Source organism: Anser cygnoides, chromosome 15 (assembly GCF_040182565.1).
Source record: "Anser cygnoides isolate HZ-2024a breed goose chromosome 15, Taihu_goose_T2T_genome, whole genome shotgun sequence".
Lineage (NCBI taxonomy): Eukaryota > Metazoa > Chordata > Aves > Anseriformes > Anatidae > Anser > Anser cygnoides.
This window is the reverse complement of record NC_089887.1, coordinates 4,212,574-4,239,161: the sequence shown is the minus strand read 5'-3', so window position 1 is coordinate 4,239,161 and position 26,588 is coordinate 4,212,574. Positions and strand designations below refer to the sequence as shown.

General features: G+C 45.2%; 1 protein-coding gene across 2 annotated transcripts in view; it reads left to right on the top strand.

The window, feature by feature from the left end:
• FOXK1 (forkhead box K1) overlaps positions 1 to 26,588 on the top strand; it is a 47,244-nt gene that overhangs the window by 13,807 nt on the left and 6,849 nt on the right. For both annotated transcript variants that reach the window (XM_048061506.2, XM_048061511.2), the window contains exons 2-5: positions 11,576 to 11,773; positions 22,367 to 22,523; positions 23,741 to 23,887; positions 25,649 to 25,842. In XM_048061506.2, coding sequence (XP_047917463.2) covers positions 11,576 to 11,773; positions 22,367 to 22,523; positions 23,741 to 23,887; positions 25,649 to 25,842 — 696 coding nt within the window. The remainder of the gene's footprint in view (positions 1 to 11,575; positions 11,774 to 22,366; positions 22,524 to 23,740; positions 23,888 to 25,648; positions 25,843 to 26,588) is intronic.

The window sequence follows — 26,588 nt, the reverse complement described above, 5'->3', positions numbered from 1 at the left end:
ACTTTCAGGCTTTAAACTTTTTTTTTTTTTTTTAAATACTGGTAATACGGTAAGAAATTTAATTTACTGATCAGCCCAACGTGGAAAGGGACTTTCGCAGTTATGAGACTGGATGATGAAAGAGAGAGGTGCCCCCCCAATATTGCACATAATTTACATTTTCTCTGAAGATCAGATATTTAGTGTTTGGTAAAGAAATTGCTGAGATACAATCTAGACCTCTGCAGGCTAAAATACCTGATCACGGCAGCAGCGGGCACACAGAGGCTCGTGCGTGTTGCACGGAGTTTCTTAACTATCGTTATTTTCATGTATACAACCACACACACAACAAAACAACATAATGGGCGTGCTGTGTGTTGCAGATCGTATCAGCCATCTGCAGCGCTGATAGAAACTTTCTGGGGCCGGCAGCCAGCCTTGTTTAAACAGAGGCATCGCCTGCACCTTGTGCCAGCCCACTTCGGTGGCAAGCTTTCGCACCAGGTTCTGAGGTTTCATCAGGCCGCTCTTTCTGACGCTTAAAACAGCTCCTTATTGCCAGACTTCAAAATAAACAGCAGCTTTACGGTTAATTTTAGACCCGAAAGACAGTTACCTAGATGCTTTCCGCAGGTAACTGTTTGCACACGAACGCAAGGGTTGTTTTCTCCGCTGCCTTTGTACCGAGAGGCCCGGTAAAGGAGGGGAGGCTCTAATTGACACGCGGGGCGGTGGTGGGTTGAGACGTGGCTTCCCATCTGACACACACAGGAAAAAAGTGCACTGTATCTTAGCAGTTTGCTCAGAAACACCAAGTTGTTTACAGTAAGGAGTACCGAGGGGAACAGAGCAGCCTCTGTAGCTGCTAGAAGTGGGGCCAGAGCTCACCTTCAGAGACCTTGAAAATAATACAAATAAAACCCTCCAATCGCTGTGACTGTTGATGCTGCAGATTAATTGAAGTTGATGTAAAATCACAGCCAGGCTGGACCTTTAGATGCTGCAGGCTGGCTGTGCTCCGTGCCACCGAGCTGCAGCTTGCTGGTTTCTAAAGGAATGGGAGTGCTTGGGAGGGGAAGAGGAATTCGTCTTCCGATAGCGAGTCCCGTGCCTGGCGCTCCTCATTTGGAGTGAATGGCATATTTTGAAGCTGACTCCAATGTTATGAAATGCGAAACTGACTGAGGTACAATTATAGCATCACCTCTTTGTTTCTCCGTTCCTCGTGGATAGGCATCAAGTAACTTCCATCTTTTTTGACATGCGTATTTAACAAGGTTGTCTTGGTGGTGGGCTTTAACAGAGTCACTGGCCCAAGCACCAAAAATAATCTGCCTTAATGGTATTTGTTAAAAAAGCCTGGTAGGGATATTCTTTTGACTATAGCAAGGCTTTATTCTTGATTTCTGATATCATCCTGCATATTTATCAGTCTGGAAATATTTGTCAGACCCACGTCTGGATTAATTTTAAAGTAAGTGTTCATAGATTTTTTTTTAATTATTATTATTTTTTATATGTATAGATGAATTCAGATCCAGTCAGGTGTGGATTGATCCAGTCAGATGCTCCACTGAGTTCAGAAACAAGTGGTAATGATGGTTTTTCCAGGGACATCTTTCAGCTTTTTTGCATGCATGAAAAGACACAACGAGCTGACTTGAGTGGCTTCTGCTGTAGAAGTTTCAGGAAGGTTATTTTTCAGAAACTGCAGATTCTTGTCCCTTTGCACTCTGATAGCTTTCTGGAGGAGATTGGAGGAGCTTCTGGTAGGTTTTTTTTCGGTAGTGGATTGAGCAGCTTTGCTGTAAGCCCTGTCCCACGATGCTGGGGATGTAGGATCTGGACAAGACCCATCCATAACGTGGGCAAGGTGGTGACTCCAGGGGGAACCCCCTACCTCTCCTGCTGGCTCTCCACCACCTGATTGAAACACCCTTTTCAGCAGTTTCCATGATATTCTTCCCTGCTCTTCTACGAGATTCTGTTTTCATACTCACTGAATTTATTCCTTGACCTTGCTGTGCTATTTCATTACACAGAGAGGAAAAAAAAGGCAACTGCAGTATCTTGTGTTTTGTGTTGTATTTTTTTTTCCCTTTCCTGTGCTGTGTTTTATTCTTCAAAGGGGAGAATGTTGAAGTAAAGCTGTGCCTGACATCTCAAATAATTTTCAAAGAATAAAATCAGAACATCATTAAAGAGATGTGAGGGATGTACAAATAAAACTACAGCCCTTGGTTCTTCGCTATTAATTCTCCAGTGTGGAAGAACCTAGCACGTTCTCACTTGAAAAATTAACTGCCATTGTTCCTGGCGGTGTTGTTGCTCGTTTTATCAGTTTGCTCTCTGACAGCAATTAAAAGGTTTGCTAGAGAGCCTATCAGAAATTGTAGGGAAGCTGTGTAGAATAAAACGATTGTTTTTTAAGTTGCCCAGCATGGTGTTTCAGTGCAAACCCTCCTGAAGGTTTTGCTTTCAACATCTAGTTGTCAGAGCCGCAAAAAAAAAAAAAAAAAGCCTATTTTCTGCGTGCTTTTAAGGAAGATATATGTGAACCAGAACAGCATTTTGATGTTCATGGGGTTGGGCTTCTGGTATCTCTTTTCCTTTTTAGCCTTCCTGATCCGCCGGGGGGTGTTTACCCTCTCCCCCTCCGCCACCTGCCTGGCTCCGTTTCCCTGGGATGGGCAGCAGCCACCTGGGATGTCTGCAGCGGCCGGAGAGGGCTGAAGGTAGAAAAAAAAATCTGTTCAGGTCCGTCTGCGTGCGTGGTGCTGGCCAGGAGGGGAATCCCGGAGTTTGCCCAAACTTTCCTGCGAACGTGGCTTTTTTCAGAGGGGCTTGCTGAGGGTTTCAAAATGTGCCTGCATGGGGAAGCGTTTCTCGGTGCGTTTGTGAGCCTTGAAATGGCATAAAGGGAAGCCCTGTGCAACTGAGCTCAATAGAAACAGTCATTATAGCTAATTTACTTGGTGCTTTTAAGAGGCATAGCTATTCATAAGTTGTGGTTTTGCCTGATGCTGCTGGTAGTATTTGTTTTAAATAGATACACTTGCCCGCACACGCTCTTTGCCCATTTGAAATCTTGTCTGGCTGTGTTGGAAACCTCATTTTAGACACGGTAATATGCAGTGTTAGGCAAATCCCAGTGTAACCTGTGGTGCCTTCTCATTAAGGAAAAAATCCCTTACCCCGTGTACGGTGCCAAGCAAGCGGTAGCGTGAAGCCCAAGGAAAAGGTCGTGTCTGTGACAAAGTGGCAGTTTTATTTTGTTTTTTTCTGACGTGCTGTCCTTGTTCAGCCGTTTAATGTGCTTGCTTCCCTCAAGGACAACGGGTGAATAAACTCTGGAAGCATGAGGGTGCTGGAAAGCACGTGTCGTGCAGTGTGCGAAGCCCCTTCGAGGTGACAAAACCCGCTCCTGGAGCCCTGACCTGCTGCTGCCTTGTGAGAATTGTCATGGGTGTGGGACATGGGAAGCGCTCGTCGGGATGCAGAAAACGCTTCCCGGCTCTGTTCATGCCGCTGGTGTCTTGCCTCAGCTGGTTGACTTTGGGTTCGGGATAATTAAGCTGAATTTAAAATAAAATTGACTTTTCAGTTTCAGGAGCTTTTGAATATTTCCAGCCGTAAAGCATTGGCGTGGTAGCTGATGGGACGCACCTGACACAGAGCGGAGCTTCTCTCAAAATGAATGAGCTGCATTTCGTCCTCTGAGAGGAGAAGGCGCTGTTTGGATCATGTGATGCTCAAATCTGAGTCTGTGGTTACGTACTCTGTTTTTTAATTATCTGCCAGAAATCTGCAGCACTGCTGCTGGTGCCTCCTTCCTCCCCTCAGTTCTCGTCCCCTCCGCCTCCTTCGTATCGGTGCTGCCACGTGGAGGGCAAGGCCAGGGGGCCGCTCTGCCTGGCAGTTCCCTCCAACAAAAAACAGAATTAATATCACCTCCACAGGTATTTGGATGGTGCTCTTGGCACGGGGGTGACATTAGGAGGAACTGGCCAAGGGGAAGGAATGGCAGGGGGGGGAAAGGAAAAGCCCTCTTGCAGCAGAGGAACAGAGTTAGGTGTTGTTAAAGTTGATCTGCATGAGATTGAGCGGCTTAATTGGTGTCATTTCGGGAGGTTGTTTTCAGGGAAGAAGGAACCAGTGAGCCGTCCACACGAGCCACAATTTCACCCAGCTGGCCTCATCCCAGTGAGCCCAGGGTGGCCAGAGGAGCATTTCCAGCCACCTCGGCTGCCTTGTGGGGAAGGACAGAAAATCCTTCCAGTAATGCAGAGCTGTAGGCTAGTTGCTGCTAACGCCACTGGGCTGGGTATGAGGAATGCTCACAGCTTCCCAGTGAGTTTGCCTTTACTAAAAGCAGTTTGGTGCTAGCTCTGGTGCAGACATGAGAGCTAGGAGGCAGTTAATGCCAGGACCGGGACAGTGAGGTTTGAGTTAGACATCTGCTGTCACAGGGCAATGGGAGTGGTTGCTGGCATTTTTCTGGAAAAAGCTCCCAACAGAAGAAAACTGACGTTCTTGAAGTAGAATTAAGATCGCTCTCTCTTGAATTCAACTCCTTATTTCAAGCCTGACCTCACTCGTGGGCACGCAATTACAGATCCGTCCCAGCTGGCACACCTCCTGTGTGTATCTGTGATGTTAAGCAGGACAGTATGGACAACATACAGTGACTGTGTTACAAAGCATCCAAGGCAAGCGATCTGTAAACTTGTGGTAACTTTAAAGTTAGAAACCAGTCTTCCTGGATCTAAACTCCTATCGTGCCTTACAGAATAACCATGACCGAACACTTCAATGGGGTGCTTGGTCTTTGTGGTGGTTACGGAGATCGCTGTACTCCTTTATCTGCAGATAAGCCCCATGCTTTCTGATCCCGGTTTTCCAGCAGTTATGTTAAAAACACTAACGGTGACTTCTATAGCTTTTCTTCTAACTAAACAGCAGTGGATAACAGCAGAGGTGTTTTTGCAGGGAGCTCTGCAGTTTATTTCCTTGTCCTGGTGCTGTCTGGCCATGTGCTCATCTTGCCTCGTCCTTGGCTTGAGTTGGTTCATCCCAGGAAGAACAAATGTACCGAAGCGTCCCTGTGGCCTTTATCAAGGAGCAGTGGATTTGGGGCTTCACCAGGCCCCTCGGTTCTCTCTTTGTAAAAGCAGCAGGTTATTTTACTGACAGTCACGTTACAGATACTTCTCTGGACTCTGTGGGTTAGCCTTCAGTAGGATTTCTGTGTTAAATCTGGTCAGACCAGTAGTGCAGTTGAAAGGGAAATAGCAAATGCTGAAAGCCTCATTGGTTTAAGACTGTGGTAACCTCCAAAATGGACGAGGCAGTCTTAAAAACCTGGCAGTTATGCTGCCCGTGTCCCCTAGCCTAAAGAGATGTGAAGAAAACAGACAGAACGACTTTTAGATTGCCATGGTGATAGGTGCATGCCTGTTTTGTAATGTGTATTTAGACTTAGGAGAATAAAACCTATTTGTCTTCACTCCTCCAGAACTCCTTCTGTAGTCTTGGTGCAATTAACTTTTTCATTTGGGATCCAGATAGCACCAGCCAAGTAGACAATAAAGCAGGTTTCTTACTGGTGTTGGCTCCAAAATGTTATTTTAAAAAAATAAATCCCTGCGGTGGGGAGGGGAGCAGGAAATGTTGGCTGATGATATTATTAGTTTGTTATAAAGGAGGGGTGAGTAGTACATAATCTCCTGTGACAGCTAAGACAGCTGTACAGAGCTTGTTGTATGGTTTCATGACATCCCTTCAAAATAATATTCACTATAATTCACTTGCGATTGAAAGGTGGTTTTGTTACTCATGCTTTTGCTTACCTTGCTGCTTCAGACAGCTGCAGTTCCAGCAAAATAATCATTGTGAGCACAATGCTGCTGCTGATTATTGCCATCGGGGAACAAGGGGCTACCTTCCCTTTGGAGAAGACGGAGAAAATTGATTTGGCTGCTTCCCTTACTGAAAGGGGCTGGGTGGAGGAGGAACCCTTCTAAACATTATGCAGTTGAATTTTTTGTGTTTTGTGTTTTTTTGTTGTTTTGAAACACGTCATATGCCTGTAGTCAGGGTCCCCACGGTCAGATCGAAGCATCACAAAGCAACAAATCTTGTTGTGCAGTGGTCGCAGCAATGATTTGCACCTTGTTTTGGAAGAAGTGTGAATCTGAGGTAGTTGCTCTTGTGTCAGGTAGTTTGCTCATCTGTCCACGGGCAGACCTTCAGGGCTTAGATACGTGTTTAGGTAAGTGAAGCAAACTCTTATCTCCTTCTAACCAAATTTAGTTTGATCTTGGGTAAACTTTCCCAGTGAGTCTTTCATGTTGGCCAAGGCACCTCCTTTCAGACTGCTTCAAAGTATCGCAGGAACAGGGAGTGGATTTATGACTTAATGGGAACGTGATTTTCATAGATGCTAGCGCGTTGTTCTTCCCTTCGCTGATTACAGAATACCAGGAAAATTAGCTGCAGGAGGTGATTGGGGCACTTCTCTGTGAAGGCAGCTGCATGCACTACCTGCACACTGAAATTTTGGTGTTTACCCTACATCTTGCATTAAAAGGTGAGAAGGATCTGTCTTGCCCTCTGGTGAAATCGAGTCAGGTACCTTGAAATAACTGGAAATGGTAATGGCTTAACAAAGGTGACTGAAGGCAAATTCTCACTTGAGCTGAGAAACCCAGCGTGCTTTTGGAGCTTTGTGCGTGGGAATAATATGATGTTCTTCTGGGGGAATGGCACGGAACTGGTGAGGAGTTGGTTTCAGAGAAGTTAGAGGGGACTGAATAAAGGCTGGTGTGTGCGGTTTGGTTGGGGATTTTAATACCTCTTAGGAGGGCTTTTGTGGGGCTCCTCAGTCAAATTTTAGCTAGTAACGGTTCTGTTTCACCACGGCACTTGGTGCTGTAGTGAGAGCTCTGCCTGTCAGCGTTTGCTGGATCTGAGCAGGGCACTGATCGGGGAGGTGACCGCCACCTCGTAGGGTATGGTGTGGCTGCCGTCCCCTTGCGTGGCGTGGCAGAGGGAAGGGTGTCAGGGTCAGGGGGTGCTAACGGTAGCTGTGAGCTTAAAAAGAAAAGGTGGTAGTCGCAGCAGAGGGAGACCATCGTGCTTAACTTCATTTTTCTGAATGGAACCACAGCCCCGTGTTTCAGTTCTGATTCAGATGGCGAAAAGCGTTACTCTCAACGAAGCAGCTCACGAAACGTTTCTTGCTCAGCCTGCGCCCTGGCACTGCTCCTAGCAGCGGTGCTTGGGGCGTGTTCGCAGGAGCAGCGGCTTCCAGAAACTGCAGCATGCTGGAGGAGGCAGACATGGTGCTGGCTCACTGGTGGCAACTCGAGTGACAGCTCTTCTGGTTACTCCCCTTTGCATAATAAACCAGAATGACGTTTAATATATATATAAGTACACGTGTATGCGTATAAGCTTCTTTATTTTACTTGGCCTTTTCATGATCTTTGTCTTCTCCGTTTCGACACCGTGCTTTTCTGCAGCGTAAATGCACAGCCCTGAATCCAGCTCCCATTTCCTGTCTCCTTTCTAAGTCTCTTCAAGCAGCCTTTTCTTGCACTTGTGAAACAGATTTTAGCAGAAGCCATTTGGTGTAGAGCAGCACGCAGGGTGCTCTAACAAAGAAATCAGTGAATAGCCTCCATTTCTACCAAGTCTGGCACTACCTTTTGGCAAATGCACCTCGATTCCCTTTGCATCTGTGAGTAAAAGGCACTTGGAGGAAGGGGGGGAACATTTCTGGTTTTTATGGTGTCGTGCAGGGTATGGAGTTGTCACGTTGCCTTTTTTTTTCCCTAACCATTTTCCCCGAAGCCTGCATTAGGGGTGAATGTTTATGTAAAGTCTAGTGTTCCCTAGCGTTTTATTTTCAGGCCTTACGTAGATGAAATGCTTGTGGTCACTGTCACTGGTTCACCACATGAAGGAAGCCTAATAGCATGGGTGCTGTGTTGTCAGCGTGAGGAGCTTGTCCAGGAAACTTTTGAAATTCTGTCGTATTTAAAGCAAACAAACATTTCTAGCAACATTTTCTTTTTCATTACGTCGCTGTAGCAATGTGTGGCATGTGCACTCCTCCTCCTGCCCTTGGTCTCCAATGTATATATAGCGTGCGTTCAGTGAGCTCAGGCATGCAGCAGGGAGCCAGCAATCCGTTTGCTTTGACTTTCTCCTGCCTGCAATCTCACAAGGCAAGAATTGTTTCCGTGCAATTTCTGGAGCTTGGTGCGTGCATGTGTTCTTGGTTTTAAGACAGATATTCTCCCTGCCTTGCAAGGATCCTGGAGAAACGGGAATCCTTTTCCCACAAGGAATTCAGATGTACTCATACACAGTTACATCATGTTTTATACAATAGGTGAGGTTTATATGGCCTGGGACTGCAGGTTGGACCTGTCTGGAGCAGGTTATCGAGGACAGCTCTGCACTTCTGCAATCGAAGCCGGCTGCCTCCTGCCTGCAGGTGACCGAGAGCTTTTTGTGGACCGTTAATTCATTGCTCTGTAATCAGCTGGGAATTTCCAAGGTGATTAAAAGTGTTGCATCTTAGACACCTTTGGAAATAGCAGTTGTCTTCATTATGCTTTGTATGTTGAGTCTAACCGGTGCTTTCAGATTGATCTTTTTCTCATGATGGAAGTGTAAAGCCGTGGTAGTAATTGCTGTGCTTCTTTGATAGGAATCATGCGACATGGATCAAATAGTCTAATTCAGCTTAAATAACTTCAAATATATACAGTAATCTTAGTGAATGCGTGCTCGGTTCTGCTTGGGCTGCCCGTCTTGTCCTGCTTATCTTCTGGAGAAGTATAATTCTCATAGGCTTAAATCCTGCACTAATGTGCCTCGGTTTCTAAATAGGACTACCTGATACAGTTTGCATTTATCCTCCTTGGTAGGAAAGAGGTTAATTAAGGGAACAATTAGAAAAGCTCATTAAAACTGCATCCAGCTTTAGAGTAATGAAAAGCAGCTCTCTGTGACATGGTTCAGAAGTGAGGCTGTCCCGAGTTCCCGTTGACACTGCTCCCCGGTGTCGGTGCGTGTAGGCTGACCTGGGGCAGTGTCTCCGGCTGCACCGAGGCTGTCCCTGCTGGTATTTCTGCGGCTGTTGTAACAGGGACTCGAACAATAACGCTAATCCCAGGCACCTTCTTTCCCCTGAGGGAGGGGAGGAGTTGTGCAGGAATCCGCGCTCTGCGTTTCACATCGCATTTCCATTTCTCGCGTCCCAGGTTTTTACAGCACTGAAAGCATGCAGGCACTTGGGACCAGCTACCCCCACGCTGGCTGCGCTGGCAGCAGGAGCTAGCACAGCCCAGGCTGCAGAAGCTGCCTGAAACCATGCCCACCCTCACGTATATCCACTCTCTGCTTTTTGTGGGACTGGTTCTTACAAAAGGGCCACGTACGTGCTGGCCAGCAAGATGTTAAAGCTAGCTGCATGGCCTGGGTTCTGCTCCAGTGGGCCGGGAGGGCTGTCTTTCTAAAAACGAAATCCCAGCAGCCAACAAATTGTTTGCCTGCGGAGCCAGCCCAGCCCAGCCTCCTGGTTTCTCTCCCTCGTTCCAGTGCGGGTAAATCACGTGGCTGAACCCGATAGCTCCGGGGAGGGCTCCCAAGGAGACGCTGTGCGAGACGGGCCTCTTCGGCACACGTCTGCTGGGTCGGCTTAGACTTCATAGTTAGCTTGATTTAGGATTTAGGAAAACCAAAACTTAGCTTTGTGAAGATCGCCCGTGCTCCCGGACTGGTGGCACTGGCCTGGGTGCAGTTATCTAACGTTACAGCATCAGGAAATAAAATAGAGTTGAGGAGCTGGATGCGTGACCTGGAGGCAGTGACGGGAGGAGATGCATGGCCTCGTGTTACTCGGCTCCTCTGAAGAGCGAAACGTGGTGGCGGTGGGACAGGGCTCCTTGCTGGTGTGCGCCGCGGTGCGGGGCTGGCCTCGGCCGTGCTGCGGAGCTGCCGCAGGGCAGCCGGACCTGTTGGGATTGCTCTGAGTGCTGTTACGCGAGGGCTGGGCTGTCCTGGGCTCGGTTAGAAGGGCTAGGTAAACATGGCCAGGCTGCATGGCCAGCAGTGGTGTTCTTATTTAATGCACTAACAAGCACGGGACCTCTGAAGGGAATGAAATGCAGGGCAAGCTCCTGCTGTACGTGGCAGCGTCACTGCGATTCCATGCTGCCGGATGCTGAGCCAGCTCCCTCGAGATGAGATGGGAGATGAGGAGGAGCTTCCCTTGCAAGAATGATAATTTTGCTCTTTTCACAGCAGGTTTCTGAACGTTACCGTGCAGCAGAACTAGATTGTGAGGCACCAAGAGCAGGAAAGTATGTTTTTAGAGCAGCAATAAAATGTTTCCCTGTATTTCTCTCGATAGCAGAGGTGAGATGAGGCAGTCGCAAACACTGACTTACTTGCCTACCACCTGGCTCCGTTACCTGCAGGATTCAATAATGCCCTGGTTAAAGGGATTGTGTTCAGCCGTGCTCGTGGTGCTAGAACAACACTGCCCACGTCCCTTCATTTCCTTCTATAGGCGAGGTGCTGGAAGCCAGCACAATCGCTGTGCTCTGCTGGCCTTTCCCACGGTGAAACCTGGTTTTTATTTCCTGCTTCTTTAACCTTAGTATCAGTGAAATGATCCCTGGAAAGCTTGTATTGATTGCACATTATTGTCTAATTAAAGTGCAATAAGTAGAACTGCAGAACACTCGCTTTTACAGCCCCGTGCCTATTGTAGACACTATAAATTAGAAAGCTTTCTGTTCAAATACGGAAAATGTCAGTGCTTATTTCCTTTTGAATTTCACAGCATCTCTTGAAGGCTACACGTGTAGATGTGTGATTATTTTCTTTTTCTAAGTAACAATTGGAAAGAAATGTTTTTATAAAAGAAATGAAACCCTATAGACTTGTAGGGGCCCTGTTCTGACCCTCTTAGCTATAATCTACACTGTCTAAAAGAGGCACTTGTAAATAAATGTGTTGTTTTTAATAGGAAACCTGCTAGATGATGTTTTAGCATCATGTGCAGAGATATAAATGGGTATTAGTTTTACAGCGTGTAGAGGCTGGTCTCTAAATGGCGCTGTCTGGTCTTACCTGGAGGCTGTTTGGGCTGTCTGGTCTTCATGGCTTTTTTGTGCAGTGTTACTCGTGGCCTGATACTTTCTAGTAACTCGTACCTTCCTGAGTTATGTGCAAGGAGCTAATAAAAGATAAATTCTAGACCTTGATAAAGCAGGAACCCAACAGTTTGTCTTTGTAGTTCTACGTCATGCTTAGTCATTGATGGAATACATGGCCTTGGGGAAATCATTTAGCCTACCCAAGCCTTCAGCTTGCATCTGAAATCCCTGTGATGTATATGCAGTGATTTGTGAATGATGAACAATTCCTGCCCAGGACTCTGGGCAGAAAGACGCTATAGCGGATGGTGGATTTTTATGCTATGAATGTGTTAATGATTCAGTAGTGGCATATAAAACGTTTAAACTGTTTAGCATCATGTGTGACAGTGACTTTCCCTTTCTTTCCCGTACAGGTGTACTTTTCGATTCCCTAGCACGGTTATAAAGATCCAGTTCACATCTTTATACCATAAAGAGGAAGTAAAAGAAGAAGCCTCATCGCCTCCCCTTCGGCCACTTTACCCTCAAATATCGCCTCTGAAGATCCACATCCCGGAGCCGGATCTCCGGAGCGTGGTCAGTCCCCTCCCGTCCCCCACAGGCACTATCAGGTAAGATGTTACCCGTCCCCTGTCACCCTCCTGAAGTTCTCATCTTTCTGTGCGCGTTCTGGAAACTCCATCTCTGTTCTGACACCGGCCTTTATCAGCTTTGTGTTCTTTATCTGCTCTACTTGATGCATGAAATGTCCTATTAAAAATAACTTGTTAAATATCTGATGTTCAGAATGACGGAAGATGGTTAAAATTTTGTTGCCTAAATGCAGGGCGCAGGGGTTTTGGTTAAGAGCTCGAAGGGCGGGGGCTGGCCTCAAGTGTAGTTTCACAGCGTGGAGCTGTTTATCTTCGGCAGAGGAATTACAGAGATCTATCAAGAACCACCTATATACGCGGAGAAAAGAAAGCAGGCAAATATTGTTAGGACTGCCTATTTTATTTTTATCTCAATAACATTCTGTTGTTGCTGGGTGGTGCCGGTGTTATCTGGAGCTAGGGACGAGGGTGGCCATTGGCATGTGGTTTCCTGGGAATAGAAGGAAACGGGGAGGATGCTGACCGTGTACCGAGGGGCTGTAGCGATTTGAATGGACGTCTGTGCGAGTATCCTGTTTTGTAAGCTATCCGATTCAAGAATGTGCAGTAGACATAAGCTGAACATCAAGTTACTGTCTTGACTGCTTTCCCTCCTCCTTTCTCAGCGAAGAGTTGATGTTACAGCTTTGCAGTGATCTCTTTTAACATTAAAGTTGTTACTTAAAGCATAATAAAGTAGTAATAATTAGTTAATAAAGTAATAATCAGTAGCTGATGGTATAGGGCGATGTATTACAGCTTTAAAAAGTGCAGACCCCAGAATAACGAGAGCGTACCTGGTAACAGTAATAGCTGCCGGTTTGTTTTCTTGTCCATAGATTTGTAAAACGTTGTAATAAACAAACATATTCTGTCAGTTAGTGCTAATTCGGTGAGTAGTATTCAAATCGACATGGCTGAGAATGACTTGAGGGTCACAATGAAGCCCGTTTGGTTTTGCATAGGGCTGGAGGCCCTTGCTTGTTTGGGTTTTTCCCCCCTCTTGCAGAGCTGCACAGATGTGCAGTGCAGATATGCTAGAAAGAGGGGGCTGGAGGTAGCTGCGGTTTCAGCCCTCTGTTCAGGCACTGCTTTTAGTTTATATTTAACCTTCTCTTTTTAGATGAAGCTTGTTGCTGGGAGGGGAGGGGGATGGTTTCTTTGCCAACATATGGTATTTAGTTTCCATTCAGTCATCCTGCGCAGAGCAGCGCACTGTGGTTTATGTTACTAACGGAGGCTGTATCTTTTGACTCTGGCATATGCCTGCAACTGATATTTGACTCCCCGAGAATGTTTCTTTTGCATAAGGAGAAAGTGGAAATAGTGGTGTTGAATTGTGCTCGGCCCCTAACGGGGTGTTTACTAAAGATGATTAATGAGTGCATCCGTTTGTCTCGAGCAGAAGCGAACCCAGCAGAGTCTTCAGAAAACCTCAAAAGACATCTGAGGTTTCACTTGCCAAATCCCTTTCGTTTCTGAGTTCCTCTTCCAGAGGAGGGGCTGACACGTTTGTAAACATCCCTGCTCAGCCCCTTCAACCTCCCTCTCTGCCTCTGCGGGGTCTTGCAGCTCTCGCATCCTGCGGGGCCGTGATCTGGGACACGGTCTGGGTGTTTTTCTCTGAGAAGGGGAATGTTGCTCTTCGGGAGCGTGTCGATGTGCACTCTGGCTCTCTGTCTCGGTGTCTTTCTATCAGCACACGAGGCTGGCACGGTGTCCTCAGCCCGTTCCCCAGGGTAGGGCTGCAGGGGGCTGGGGCTGGGACCCTCACCCCGTTCCCCCGGCTGTCTCAGGAGGCGTTTTCACAGGCTCTGCTCTCGTCCTCCTCCTCCTCCTCCCTCTCTCCCCCTTTCCAGTATTTACTTTCCTAATTTGGTTCGTTTGCCTCGCTCCTCCCTGATTGGCCCATGGAAAATTAGTGCACTTTGGAAATCCTTGGCCGGGTGAAATTTCCTTTTTGGAAAGCGGCTCCCGGCCTCCTCTTCCTGCCTCCACCCCGCAGCAGGCCGCAGGCCGGGGCCTTACCTGCGCTCCCCGCACCCGGACACCCCTTGGTCCCAGAACCAGCCCTGCCCTCCTGCCCCCAGCCCTGCTCTGCCTCCCCGTTCACATTGCAGCTTGCTTCCCTGCAGGTTCCCCCTCCCGCAAGCTGCTGGGTTTCTTTCCAGCCTATTTATTTTCCCTCCGCGAAGTGCACCGCCTAGAGAAGGAATGAGCTTTAGTTAAACAAAAGCAAACCTGCCACCCTCAGCAGCTTTGCAAAGCAACATCCCTGCTTACTCCCAGGGAGAAGTGTTTCCACTGTTTTCTTAGTTAGGTGTTTTATCTCCAGGAGGGGCTGTTTTGCAGATGTTTTCAATGCTGTTGCACAGCTTTAAGGGAAAATGTTGGCCGGCAGCATGCTTTGTGAGGCTTACACACAGGCAATAACTTATTTCTTCCTGCTTTGAGTTCAAAAATCCTTTAAAAAAAATCAGACTTCCACAGTCTGAAACGAAAAGGCCACTGTGGTTGCAAGAAACTAGTAGAAGCTGCCTGTCCATATTGCACGTGATAAGAAAGGGCAGAGTAGCACCTGGATTCAAGCACAAATCTCTTTTCAGTAGACTCAAGGCACTGAAAAGCTGTCTGAAAGCCACATGTAGTTTGGCTAAATTCAGCACTGCCCATTGGGAGACATCTGATGTTCACAATCGATGTCAGGAGTTACGGGACTGGCTTTCAGTATGTGGCTTTAAGGTTCTGCAGTTGCATCTGGAGCATCCTCTTTTGGTGACACTCTTACTGATGACTTAAGTTCCTCACCTGTTTTACAAACCCCCTTAACTTTGCCTGGTTTTGCTGTAAATCCATAATACCTACATGGATGTGTCTCCATGTGTGTTGTAATCCAGTCTTCAGAGTGGCTTGTGCTTGGATTACAAACAGATCCACAGAGACAAGGTATGATGCTGGAGCTTTTTCCTGGTCTTGAAGCAATGCTGAGTTTTAAGTTCAGATTTACAGTGTTTAGTTGCCTTTTTTTTTTTTTTTTTTAATCTTCCAGTTGGTGTTAGTGACCCTGTAGTGGTAGCTTAACTCTGAAGTTGAGCTTACACTCTGAACAGCAGCATCTCTCTGAAGTACTGCCCTTCAGGGTTATCGGTTTGGTGTTTGCGGGTTATTTCTGAAAACTAATTTCTCTGTATGTGCTTCCCTGTTCTAAATAGTAGTAATGTTCACACTAAAAATAAATAAATAAATAAATAAATGCTGCAATAAAGAAATTCAGAATGCTGCAGTGTGGAGGTCAGTATCAGTATTCACGTTTTCCAGCAGTTACTTCTGGCTTATCTCTGCCCCAGAATGACTGTGGGCTCGAACACTGTCTTGGACTTTTTCACTGAAAGGGGATGGGAATGTAGCTCACATGTGCGGTCTTTATCAGTAAATAAAAATAAAAAATCTTTGACATGTAGGAGGAAAAGCCCTTAGAGCCCTGTGAGAACTTCTTGGGAAGCATCTGGTGAGGTTCAGTGCTAATAGTTAAACTGGTCCACATTTGTGTGGGGGCCTAAACTTATATTTAAGAGAATTTTTAGCACTCAGTATGCCTGCCCATATTCAGTCATTGCTAGAATAGTCAATACCTAGTTTGCAGTGAAATTAATGAGATGAATAAATGAAAGATCAGCTGACATCCTTCTTCACTCTTGTTTTATAGTTTTGATTAGCAAAACAGAAGACGTGAGCTGAACTGTTATAGTTCCAGAAGCTATAAATTTTTCAACCTTATTTGCTTCCCTGCCCCCCCTACACACACACTCCCTTTATTTTCACAAGGCAAAATGAGCTCAGTAGCATGCTGCATGCCCTGATTGTGGGTTATTCAGAGGCCTGCATTTCAGGAACTGCAGTTATGTTGGTTAAGTCACCAATGGGTTTTGTGGCCTTTAACAGGTCATTTAAATTCATTGGCTGCTTTTTATGCATGTAGAGCGTAATAAGTACTTTCCAAGACTGTGTAGTAGATAAATTATGGATTGGGCTTTTATTCTGTAAAGAATCATGGAAGTATAAGTTGGCAGGGGGTGGTGTGTATGTATGTATTCTTACGAGCCATGTTATATTAGATGTGTAAGTGCTGGATATGCTTTGCTTCAGACTTGGCTTGCTAATGAGGGAGTGCTTTTTTCTAGGATCTAGGACAGCCATACAACACCGTTTCAGAACTCTTGGGTCTTAATATGAACTTGCATGTTTCTAAAGGTATGCAGTGGGAAGTTGAGTGAACCCTGACTTCAGTGGTTGCATGCACTCAGTGGGACAGGATGCATAAATATTGCATGTTCCAATTCATTCAGGCTTTCCTTGTTCCTATAGCATGATTAGCCACTTAACTGAAAAGCCAGTGAAGAGCTCGAAGGCAGGATTTTTGCAGGCTCTTTTGCATTGTCTCGGTCATCCATTACTTCCTGCATTCGGGCAGAATACGTAGCCCTGGTAACTCCCACAATTGGACAGAATGGTGATCGTTCTTAATCGCCCTTGTCTCCAAACCACAAGCCAAGTAGTGTGATGCATATACATCACATAAGAAATGCAGCGATCTCTACCAGGCTCGGGGGTTCCTACGCATGTTTATGTCAGATAATGGGCCATGTGCTAGCGGAGATGCGCCAAGCCATGTGCTGGAGGAAAGGTTGCAGATGTCACCAGCTACACGAGCACTTCCTCTTCCCTTCACTTCCCCTGATCAGCGCTGGTGTAAAACGCTCACTGAATCCACAGTCAGAGTGAGCTCACTTCCTTTCTAAGAGGGGAACTGCTGGAGCGCAGACAAGTAAAAACAATTTGAACTTTTGTGGATAGCTAACTTTCTCTCGCTGTGGCTTGTTCAACAGCTTTGCGTTTTTTTCAGCATTAAGCAGGCAGAGTAGCTCTCATATTTCCCTTTTCACATCAAAATCCAGCGTGGTTTGGCAATCTCACCACTTGTGATTGTTTCTGAAACCTGTCTGAAACGTGCAACGTGCAAGGGCTTGCCTTTCTTTGAGTTATGTTTTTGGGGCTAGGCTGGGGAAGGAGACAGTGGCGGAGGATTCGCACCCATTACTTCTGATTGGTGTATCGTGGAAATGCTTGTTTCGCAAGCTGAAGTGCTGTACTTTGACCTGGTTCTTGCTTATTGCACATGGAGAGAGGAAAAAAAGTCCCTGTATCTTTTGGTATCCCATGTTGTAGGCACTTGAAACGGAGTATAGGAGTAGTCTGAGATTTGTGGCGTTTCTCTAGCATAGTCCTTGTGTGCAGGGAAACACACCTCCAATTAGAAAAGATCCTGTTAAGAAATGAGGATTCTCCCTTTGTACTGAATTGGGGCTTAAAAAAAAAAAAAAAAACCTGCTCAGACAGGAATCTTTGTATTGGCAATGTTGCCAAGGTGGTTTCTTATCACTGCTATGTCTTTGTACCTGCCTCAGAAATGTGCGTTTAGGCATTTTTCAAAGGCACTGCTCATGTGAGTACCGTATCCCAAACCACAAGAGGTTTTTTTTTTCTTCTCTTTAGCGATGCGGGTTCCAAGTCAGGTGAACAATTTTATGTGGAATCCCGGGTAATCTTTCCTCTTTGCCATTAGGGAGGGAAAGTGCTTTATCCATACACCTGGCTTAGATTAAGCTTCCATAGCTTGAGCCCTACAGATATCTTTCTTGCAGAAAAGAATGGAATTAAGTAACAGCAGTTTTCCTGCATTCCCCTACTGCCTGTCCTTCTGGGGAAATTGGCACTGGAATTTGGGAGTGTTCCTGTTCCCAGCTTGCTCACAGACTTATAATATGACCATAAATAAATCATTTAAGCACTTGTTGCTCCCCCGCCCAAAGTCTGTAAAATGTGGTTAGATTGAGAGAGTCTGGAGATCTTTACATAAGAACCCACTGCGTGTGTTCAGGCAACGGATCCATCTAGCCTGGTATTCTGCTTCAGACAGGTGTCTTTGGGGTAATTTACAAACACAGAAAATATTACACAGTAATGCTAACTGGTGTTCAGTCTGCCTCCACCATTTTCATGGTTCAAGGACTGCCTTGGAGCAGTGACTTCTTGACTTTGTGTCTCATAAAGCCCCTGATGATTCCCTGTCTTCCTCCTTTTCCCACAAACTTTTATAATGGTCTTTTGTGTTCACATAAACTTAACATCAGCCCCGTCTTACAGCATGTTGTTCCACGGTTTGACTACAAACATAGAAGGACTTCCTCTTCGTTTGGACCCGCTGTTAGTTTCATTTCATGTTCACCAGCACTTCACTTAGAAGAAGCTGGGAGTTGTACGCCTTCTGTTGGCTCTGTTTTTGTAAGCTGTCTCCTTGCACCTCAGCTTTCTGTCTTCAACTATTTGTCTTCTGTGTGGAATCCATTCCCTGCCTCTGATCATCCCAGTTACCCCAGTCAGTACCTTCTCTGATCCTGCTGTGGTAATGGTGGTGTGATGTTTTTGTTTTGTTTTGTTTTTTTAATGAGATGAGACAGAACAACATCCCGCATCCTCTGTGTGGATGCACCATGCGCACAGTGGTACATCCTATTTTTGCACTCTGATTCTTTAGTTAAAACAAACTGATTTGGAGCATTCCAGCAGAAATGCAGTAAGTTGTACATCTTCACCAATAGTTGGCATTTAAAGTCTTTTTAGTTGTTAAAAAGTGCTGTGAACTTACAAGGCTGGATTCTTGTTGGCAGGAGTCAAAAGTGAATCATGATGCTACAAGATCTGTTACGTTCTTAATAGCCAGAAGTAAGCCCTGTGTTTATGCCATTCTGCCTGTTACACGGGCGAGTGTGTTGCAGACAGTGCTTTCAGCCCTCGTCTTCTTGGCCTTACAACCAAAGAAGGGTTAAGCATTAAATGGAAAACACGCTGCAACGGGCTGTTGTGATTCAGCACGTGGTCACAGTCTGGTCCTAAAGCCGAGTCTCGGCGTGATGTTTGAGGAACTGTGTCTCAGTGGCTGCCTGCAGTAAGTGTTTCAAGTCGAGATGCTGAATCCTCGGTGGGATATTGAAGGTCTCTGGGACGTGGGGCGTTAACCATGGTGTCATGGGGTTAAGGCTGTGGGCAACTGCAGCTGGTTTGCTTCTGTGCTGTGTGTCTTTCAATGGCATAAAATGCATGCTTCCTCTCCACAGAGTGCCCTCTTCCAAACGGACAAGTTTAATGCAAATTAGCTTAGATTGCTTGTAAGCTAAGGAGTGTTCTCATGGACGGTAAGCATGGATCACAGCAGTTCGTTCAGGTGGCTGAGGGCTGGGTGAAATTGCATACCTAGCCGTAGCTTTGCTCAGTAAACGTTTATAGCCTTAAAATGGATCACATTCTCTCTTCAAGCATTGAGGGGATGTCAATATCCAGCAAGTTGTAGCCACTATCCCCACGTTTGATTGTGTATTATAGCACAAGCAGGTGTTTGGAGGAAAAAGTCTTTGTTTCTTAATATTTCTTAATAAGAGGGGGAGTGCATGCAGCGTCCCTGGCCAGCCCCTGCTCTGGGTGGTGAGGAGAATTCCAGGAACTCCAGGAAACTGATGTCACTGCATTGTGTTTGCTTGTTTTCTTTAAACTCCACTAATGTTTAATTTTAACTTAACCCTCGGGAGGGTATTTTTAGTAAAACCGTTTCTTCACTCCTCCTGCCCTGCGTTTGGGGGGGAACAGATTGTGTCACCTTGTTTTTTCCCCTAGTCAGCTCTCTCTCCCTTCCTCTTAAGAGCTCTCCGATGATTGACGGAGAGCTTGAACACTCAGCAGCGTGTTACCCTGTCTTTTTGCTTGGAGTGGCTAAAAGATCATGTTGTTTGTTCTGCACCCGTGTCTCTTGACCTGATGATTGATCCAGGCTGAAAGGAGGCAGGTCCACCTGGATGGAAGTGCAGCATTCTGGTGAAAGTCCAGTACTTCTCCCAAATCTTCAGATACTGCTCTGGCTGTCCCGAGGGACAGCTGCTTCCGTAGGGGACTATCAGGCTCTTCAGCAGCTATCTGCTTTTCAAAGAGTTAACAGCTCTTTAGGTTGGAGGGGCTTTGTCAGCACTCTTAATAGAATCACAGCCCTGCAAGGGGAGGGGTTTTGGTTGTTTGTTTATGTATTTATTTATTCAAAGCAAGAAAGTTATACTTAAAGCTCATGATCAGCTCCAACAGTTCAAATCTGAACAGTAAAAATGGGGCTACTTCATCTTCCTTCTTGAAGAGTTACATCAATTCCTGTGTCTGAACTGCATGGGACGATTTTTGAAGCCATAATAGTTTAAAATAAAAGAGGGGAGGTGAGCTCTGAAGTGTTTTTTTTACTGGTAAACTGCTGTTTTCAATATCCGTGACCTAAGTTTTGGGTGCTGTTTATATAGATTGTTTTTCATGTATTTCTGCAAATGAAGAATCAGCAAACTGTTTCATGCTGTTCCATTCCTAGTCTGTGTGTTACAATAATTGCTCACGTGCCAAATTCTAAGATAAAAAGAATTGCCATGTTTTTGATTTGTCATTGTTTCATGTATGAAAATTACTTTAATTTGTAATTATCTACACGTTTTAAGAAGTGTATATAGGGAAAAGCTGTTGAAAAATGACAGCAAAATAATTAAATTCACACCAGCTCTGCATGTGAATACTAAGACATCAAGAGCGTCTTCTGTGGTGTGGTGTTACCGCTTCCAAAGTGGGCTCAAAGCGTGGAATAACAAACTTGGATTAATTTTTCTGCACAGACAGGTCTTTTTGAAAGACTAGGTGAGAAACGCCTTTATCTCTTGCAAAGACGGATTTCTGTATGGGCTCACTGACACTATTTACCTTACACCTCCTGAAAGCTTCACCTCCTGCCATGCTTCTGAACAGCAGCACCCACTGACACAAAGGACCATCAGCGGGTGCTGGAAACGTTACCAAGCCCTGTGCGGTGGTTTGTACGGCTCACCCCATATGCCAGACGGGTGAGCTCGGGTTTCCTATTGCAGGGGTTTGTTGTGGCTGGATTATTTTTGTTGCCTTATTTCTCACCCAGCCTCCCCCTTCGATCCTGTCATTCCCTTTTTAAAAGAAAACAGTCTTGGTTGGTGTGGGCTCGGCACCGCAGCCGTTTGCAGAGGTGTCACAGTGACAGGAGATGCTGCACTTCTCAGTTTACGGGGTGGACTGCTAGGAAACGGTCATTCTTTGCCCTGTCACATCGCTTGTGCACAGGAGGTGTTACCCACTGAGCAAACAAGGGTTGTCTCACCGTTTCCTCTCTGTCTGCATGTCTGTGTGTGGGGAAGGCTGGTTGGCCAGCCACCTTAGTGAGGAAGGGACCATGTTTTGTGTTTCCCGTGCAGCGCTTAGCACGGTGTGGGTATCGCTGCCTTTATTTGTGTCAGCGTTAGCACTGCTGTTGGGCATTTTTCTGGTAAGAGGATTGTTTATGCCAGTTCTACTGAATGCCGGCTCCAGCTGTGGGCTTCATTTTGCATCTTGTCATACAATTTGAACCGCTTGTTTTGCTACGTTAATCTTCTGTGTATTGTTTTGCTTTCTTGCTCATTGTTTCTCAGCTCTTACGCAGAAGACGTATGTAATCCCGGGATTTGGCTATACGTCGTGCCACTCTGGCTTTGCACCCCTCCCAGCAGAATGGAGGAGAGATGGAAGAGGGGAACTTCAGGTCTTAAATTTCCCAGCCTCATCCTTCTCCTCCTGTCCTTTGTGCCCTGCCAATCAAGGATGTGTGATCCCTAGACAAGTCTTTCTGATTAGTTCTCATCTTGTAGCACTCACTTCTGTGTGCCTAAGTGGTGCTGCAAATTACAACGACCTTTTATTTGTTTGTGGGTTTTCATCAGCTTTAGCGTGGTTTTCCTGCGCCGTAGTTGTTCCTGTAATGCCATCTCGTGGTCGTCCTAGGACTCAGATGTCTCTTCCCCGTGCTAGCCCAAGCTGATGAGATGAGCTGCCTTCTGTAGCAGAGATTGCAGCTCCCTTTTGTTAGCTGCATTTGTGTGCTTGGTGAATCAAGGCAATACCTGTCTCTAGCTATGTAGCACTAATCACAGTATTTTGTCTGATGTTCTGAAGTTCATGTTTTCTGTTAAACAGGGACCTCGTGGCAGATGCCTGCACTGGGTGCTTTAACTGTCCTACAGTAAAAATACGTAGCCCCTATCTATTAGAAAAATTGGGTAACGATCACCTGCATCGTAAAGAGAGTGGTGGTATTTTCTCACAAGTTACTTGGTTAGTTATTCATCTCAAATTCAGTGTATATTTTTCTCAGTCCCATGTATAGAGAAGCTGTTCAATGCTTTGAGACTGTTTTCTTGTGGTCATGGGAAGGGGGAGGTGGTGTCAGGATTTGTATTCTCTGATTGTTTCTGATTATTTGTATTTATTTCCCATCTTTCCGTGCTTTGGATAAGCCACAAAGGCAAAAATAAATTCAGGGCATATACAATTCTCAGCAACTTGGGAGCTTTCCTGTACCTTAGGAAGTAAGAACCATGTGTCTTGTTAATAAATAAGGTAATATTTTTTTTTTCCTTTTTGCCTTTCCAGTGTTCCCAACTCTTGCCCAGCCAGTCCACGTGGTGCTGGATCCTCAGGATATCGTTTTGTTCACAACATTACCTCGGATCTGCAGCTGGCAGCAGAGTATGCTGCAAAAGCAGCATCAGAACAGCAGGCAGATGCATCTGGCGGGGACAGCCCAAAGGTTCAGAGAAACATTACTTACCCAACAGTGCTCACTGGGAGGCTTATTAAGACCTGGTAGTTTATTGCCAGTGCTGAATGCACTTAAATGAGTCTAAGAATACCCTGGCCATAAGGGCGCTGTGTGCAATATCCTCCAGGGTTTTAAGACCATGCCTTCAAACCAGCGTCTTGTTTGTGGTAGATGATGAATCTGCTTGCTTAGCTGCCCGAAATGTATTCAAGTCATTCACTAACAGGGTTAAGCAAGAATAATTTGTCTTGCTTGTTTGATAAATCAAGAACCCATAAAGAAACAGAGCATTAGAATTCAGTCTTGTTTTCTCCTTTTAATTAATGGTATTTTGCAAAACGCAGTTGAGGAAAAGGGAAACAGGAAGAAAGTAGATCCTTGTCATGAGAAATCTGTAGTCAGACTTTAAAACAAACACAAACACCTGTCAAGCAAACGTTAAATGAGGAGAGTTGCAATGAAATTTAGATTAAAAAAATAACTGAGTTACTATGATAAAATTTAATTTTGGTGAGCTGATCTTCAGATCAAAGTTAAAGGTCTAGATTCAAAACCACCTGATTTGAGATTGGGTGGAGAAGCACAACACTAGATGACTTCTTTTTGTGGGTTGAATTCTCCCTTGAGACAAGAAGGGCTGTTCTTGATGGAATAGTATGAAGGGCTGGGAATATGAGATCTGTAAAACAAATTGAAGTTCCTAGAATGAAACAAGTCTTGCTGGAGACTGAAGGGACAGGATCAAGTTTCATGTTGGGCTTGTGGCTGGAAGAGAGCTGGTAGCATGCTTGCATGCAACTTTCTAACAAAGTTTTAGTTGTAATTGGGCAGAATTCAAGGCTTTAGTTTCATGAACCCTGAAAGCACTGAATGTGCTCTATACCCTGTAACTCTTTGCTTCCAATTGCTTGTCCTTGTTCTATCCCTTGTGCTGATATAAGCACATGTGGAAAATTCAGTGGAGAATGGAGGCAGATTAAAGTTAGCATTTTTGTCTGTGTTTGATGGTGGGGATGTTGGGGGGGAGAAGATAATTTAATCTGTTTTAAATTCTGTTTGTGCACAAATGCTTGTGCTAAACTGGGAGGTGGCAGTCCAAAGCAGGAGTGAAAGGGAGGAGGAGGGCTTTTTTAACTCGAGTTGTTGGTGAACTTTAGCATAGGAAGTAACTAAACTTTTGTGTTTTGTTTTTTTTTTTTCCTTAGGATGAGTCCAAGCCACCCTACTCTTATGCTCAGCTAATTGTGCAGGCTATCTCTTCAGCACAGGACAGGCAATTAACACTAAGTGGGATCTATGCCCACATTACCAAGCATTATCCATATTATAGAACTGCTGACAAAGGCTGGCAGGTAAGTTTTTGATATGACAAGCTTTTAAACTACTTTGACAGGTCTTATCTACTTTATAATACATTTATTAAAAATTTGGAGCACTGAGAATAGAGCTGCTTTGACTATTCCCAGAATTAATTTGTTTAACATAAGCTAACTAGTTTGTTTGTGGGTGATTAGTTTTTTGAAATACTTTATAGGGCAGTGTAGTGTTACCATTGGGCAGTTTTCTGAAACTCTTCTAATTCCATAGTCATCTGTCTTTCATATTTGTTTATTTTTTATTTTTCCACATCCTTCCTATGGGTAACTCCCCTGCCCAGGTACTTGCCTGAATTTTGCATAATCCTGCACATTGTCTTTCTTTGGAGTAGTCTGTCCGAGCAGATGTCCAACCTAAAACTGAGATTGTATTTTGAAATCCTAATATTGCCTTTAATCATCACAGGTGTATTCTTTTCCCAGTTTATCTACTGCATTGTCTAAGTCAGTTTCCAAGTTTTGAATCTCAGAATGGGAACTTGAGGAAACTTGAATCTGTGCCTTCCATGTGGTATTAAAGGAAATCTGACCAGCTTCACTGGAGGGTTTGGATGTAGCTAACACATGCTAAATCAGACTAAAGTGATCACTTGAGGGCTGTTTTCAAAGTCTCAGAAATTTCAGCTCCACCTGCTTTCAGACTTTTTCTTGGCATCACACCTCTGAAATGGGTGTTGTCATTTGAATATAATACACCAATGCAGCTGAAGAGTTCCTTGCAACTGCTGATTTCATTGTGTTCAACTGGCAGGAGCAGTATGGCTTGGTGCACTTTGAGTACAATTGGAATAAATACATTCTGCCTTCCTGGCTTTTCCCTGCAGTTCTAATTAACTGTGGAATTCATTTCCTGCCTTAACCTGCTCAGCAGAGTTGTGCTTTGTGAACCAGTTGCTGCATCCTGCTTCAAAGATAGCTGCGTTTCAGTGGAGGGTGAAGCTGCGTTTTTATTTTCCCTAACACAGTATATAGGCTTTACTTCTGAAGAGCTTGTTTAAGGCTGCTACAAAAGCTCTTCTTTTGTTTTGAAAGTGGAAGAGGAATGAGTTGGTGCATACCTGGGCTTGCTGAGCCTTTCCCCTGGCCCAGCAGACAGTGCTGCGCCCAGTCAGAGGTGGGCTTTTTCAGTGGAGAAGCTGATTAGTCTTGTCAACATCTGAAGAGCCTTACGGTGCTAGACTAGTGCCACATAAATAATGGATTCTTCTCGGAGCTAGATGTTTGAGGGCATGTTGGCTGGCTTGCATTGTGATTACCACGAGATGCAGTGTCCTTTAGGGCATGTTTGGGCACCCCAGTGATCGTTTGCAGGTAAGCAGTTAGCACAGGCTCAGACAGCTTTTTCCGCTTGCCTAGAACAAAGCCTGTCTTGAGAGAGTTCTGATGTGGTTTGCACTGCTTTTCCCCTGCCTCAGAAAAAGCTCTGCTTTCATTCTTTTCCATAGAAAAGCTACCATATTCCAGGACTCCAGGTGTATTTAAGTGATTGTACAGTACCAAGCAAACACATCTTTCTGCGTGGTTAGTAGAAGCTGTGTCTCACTAATTTCCCCAGATTTTCTCATGCACTTCTCCTGTGACTTTGGAGCCCTGTGAGCTGAGTGACTTGTTTCTGTCTTCAACACCGATTCTGGCAGTGTGGATTTTATTTTTCCAAGCTGTGCAGCGAAAGCCGTCCGTCTTTGTTACATGTTTCCTCATGGCAAAATAATCATCTTGTTCCTCTGCTTCCTGCAGAATTCCATTCGGCACAACCTCTCCTTGAACCGTTACTTTATTAAAGTCCCACGCTCCCAGGAGGAGCCTGGAAAGGGCTCCTTTTGGCGAATTGACCCTGCCTCTGAAGCCAAGCTAGTAGAGCAAGCATTTAGAAAACGAAGGCAAAGAGGAGTGTCCTGCTTCCGAACACCTTTTGGGCCTCTCTCCTCCAGGTAACTTCACCTTTCTCTAATCTCTGTGCCAAACTCCTTACAAAGAAAACAAACAAAAACTTCATCTGAAGTACAGTGAGCATGCTTCTGTTTATAGTTTTTGAGTGGTTATATAGGTTAGGTAGTCCCAAGGCATAATCGGAAAATTGTTCCGACTTCTTAAGTGTTTACAAAAAAAAAAAAGCCAGAACCAAACTAAAAATGCATCAAATACCATATCTGTTTTGGCATCATTTCAAAGAAATTCAAAACGTTTATCAGTGAAGTAAATGTTTTCAGATGCCAGCCTTTCATTTCAGGAAAGCTGTGTTTATATGTGGATTAGATCACAGTGGGAATACTTTTTTGTGTTATTTAAAGCACCCTCCTATAGGGAACATCACATTGATCGTCAGCATGAGCAGCGAAACAGTGAGGGGGGGTGTTCTGTATTAACTGCTCCAGTCAGCAGAGCATCTGCAAAGAGGAGCTGCATGCAGTGACAGCCTTCTGAGCCCTGTAGCTGTGGGACCAGGACTTGCCATATAACCCTAGCTGGAGCAGTTTCATGTAGCATTCCTCCCACACCTCACTTCCTTTCTGTCTTTTAAAATGGGGGAAAAGCAGGAGGAGAGATTTTTTTTTGGCTGATCAGCTTCTCTATGTTTGTCATTAAAGAACTGTTGGATTCCTTATGCATTCAGTGGCCACGTGGGACCAGAGGTGGGAACCAAGTGGTTGGGTGAGGGAGGCAACAGGGAGAAGGG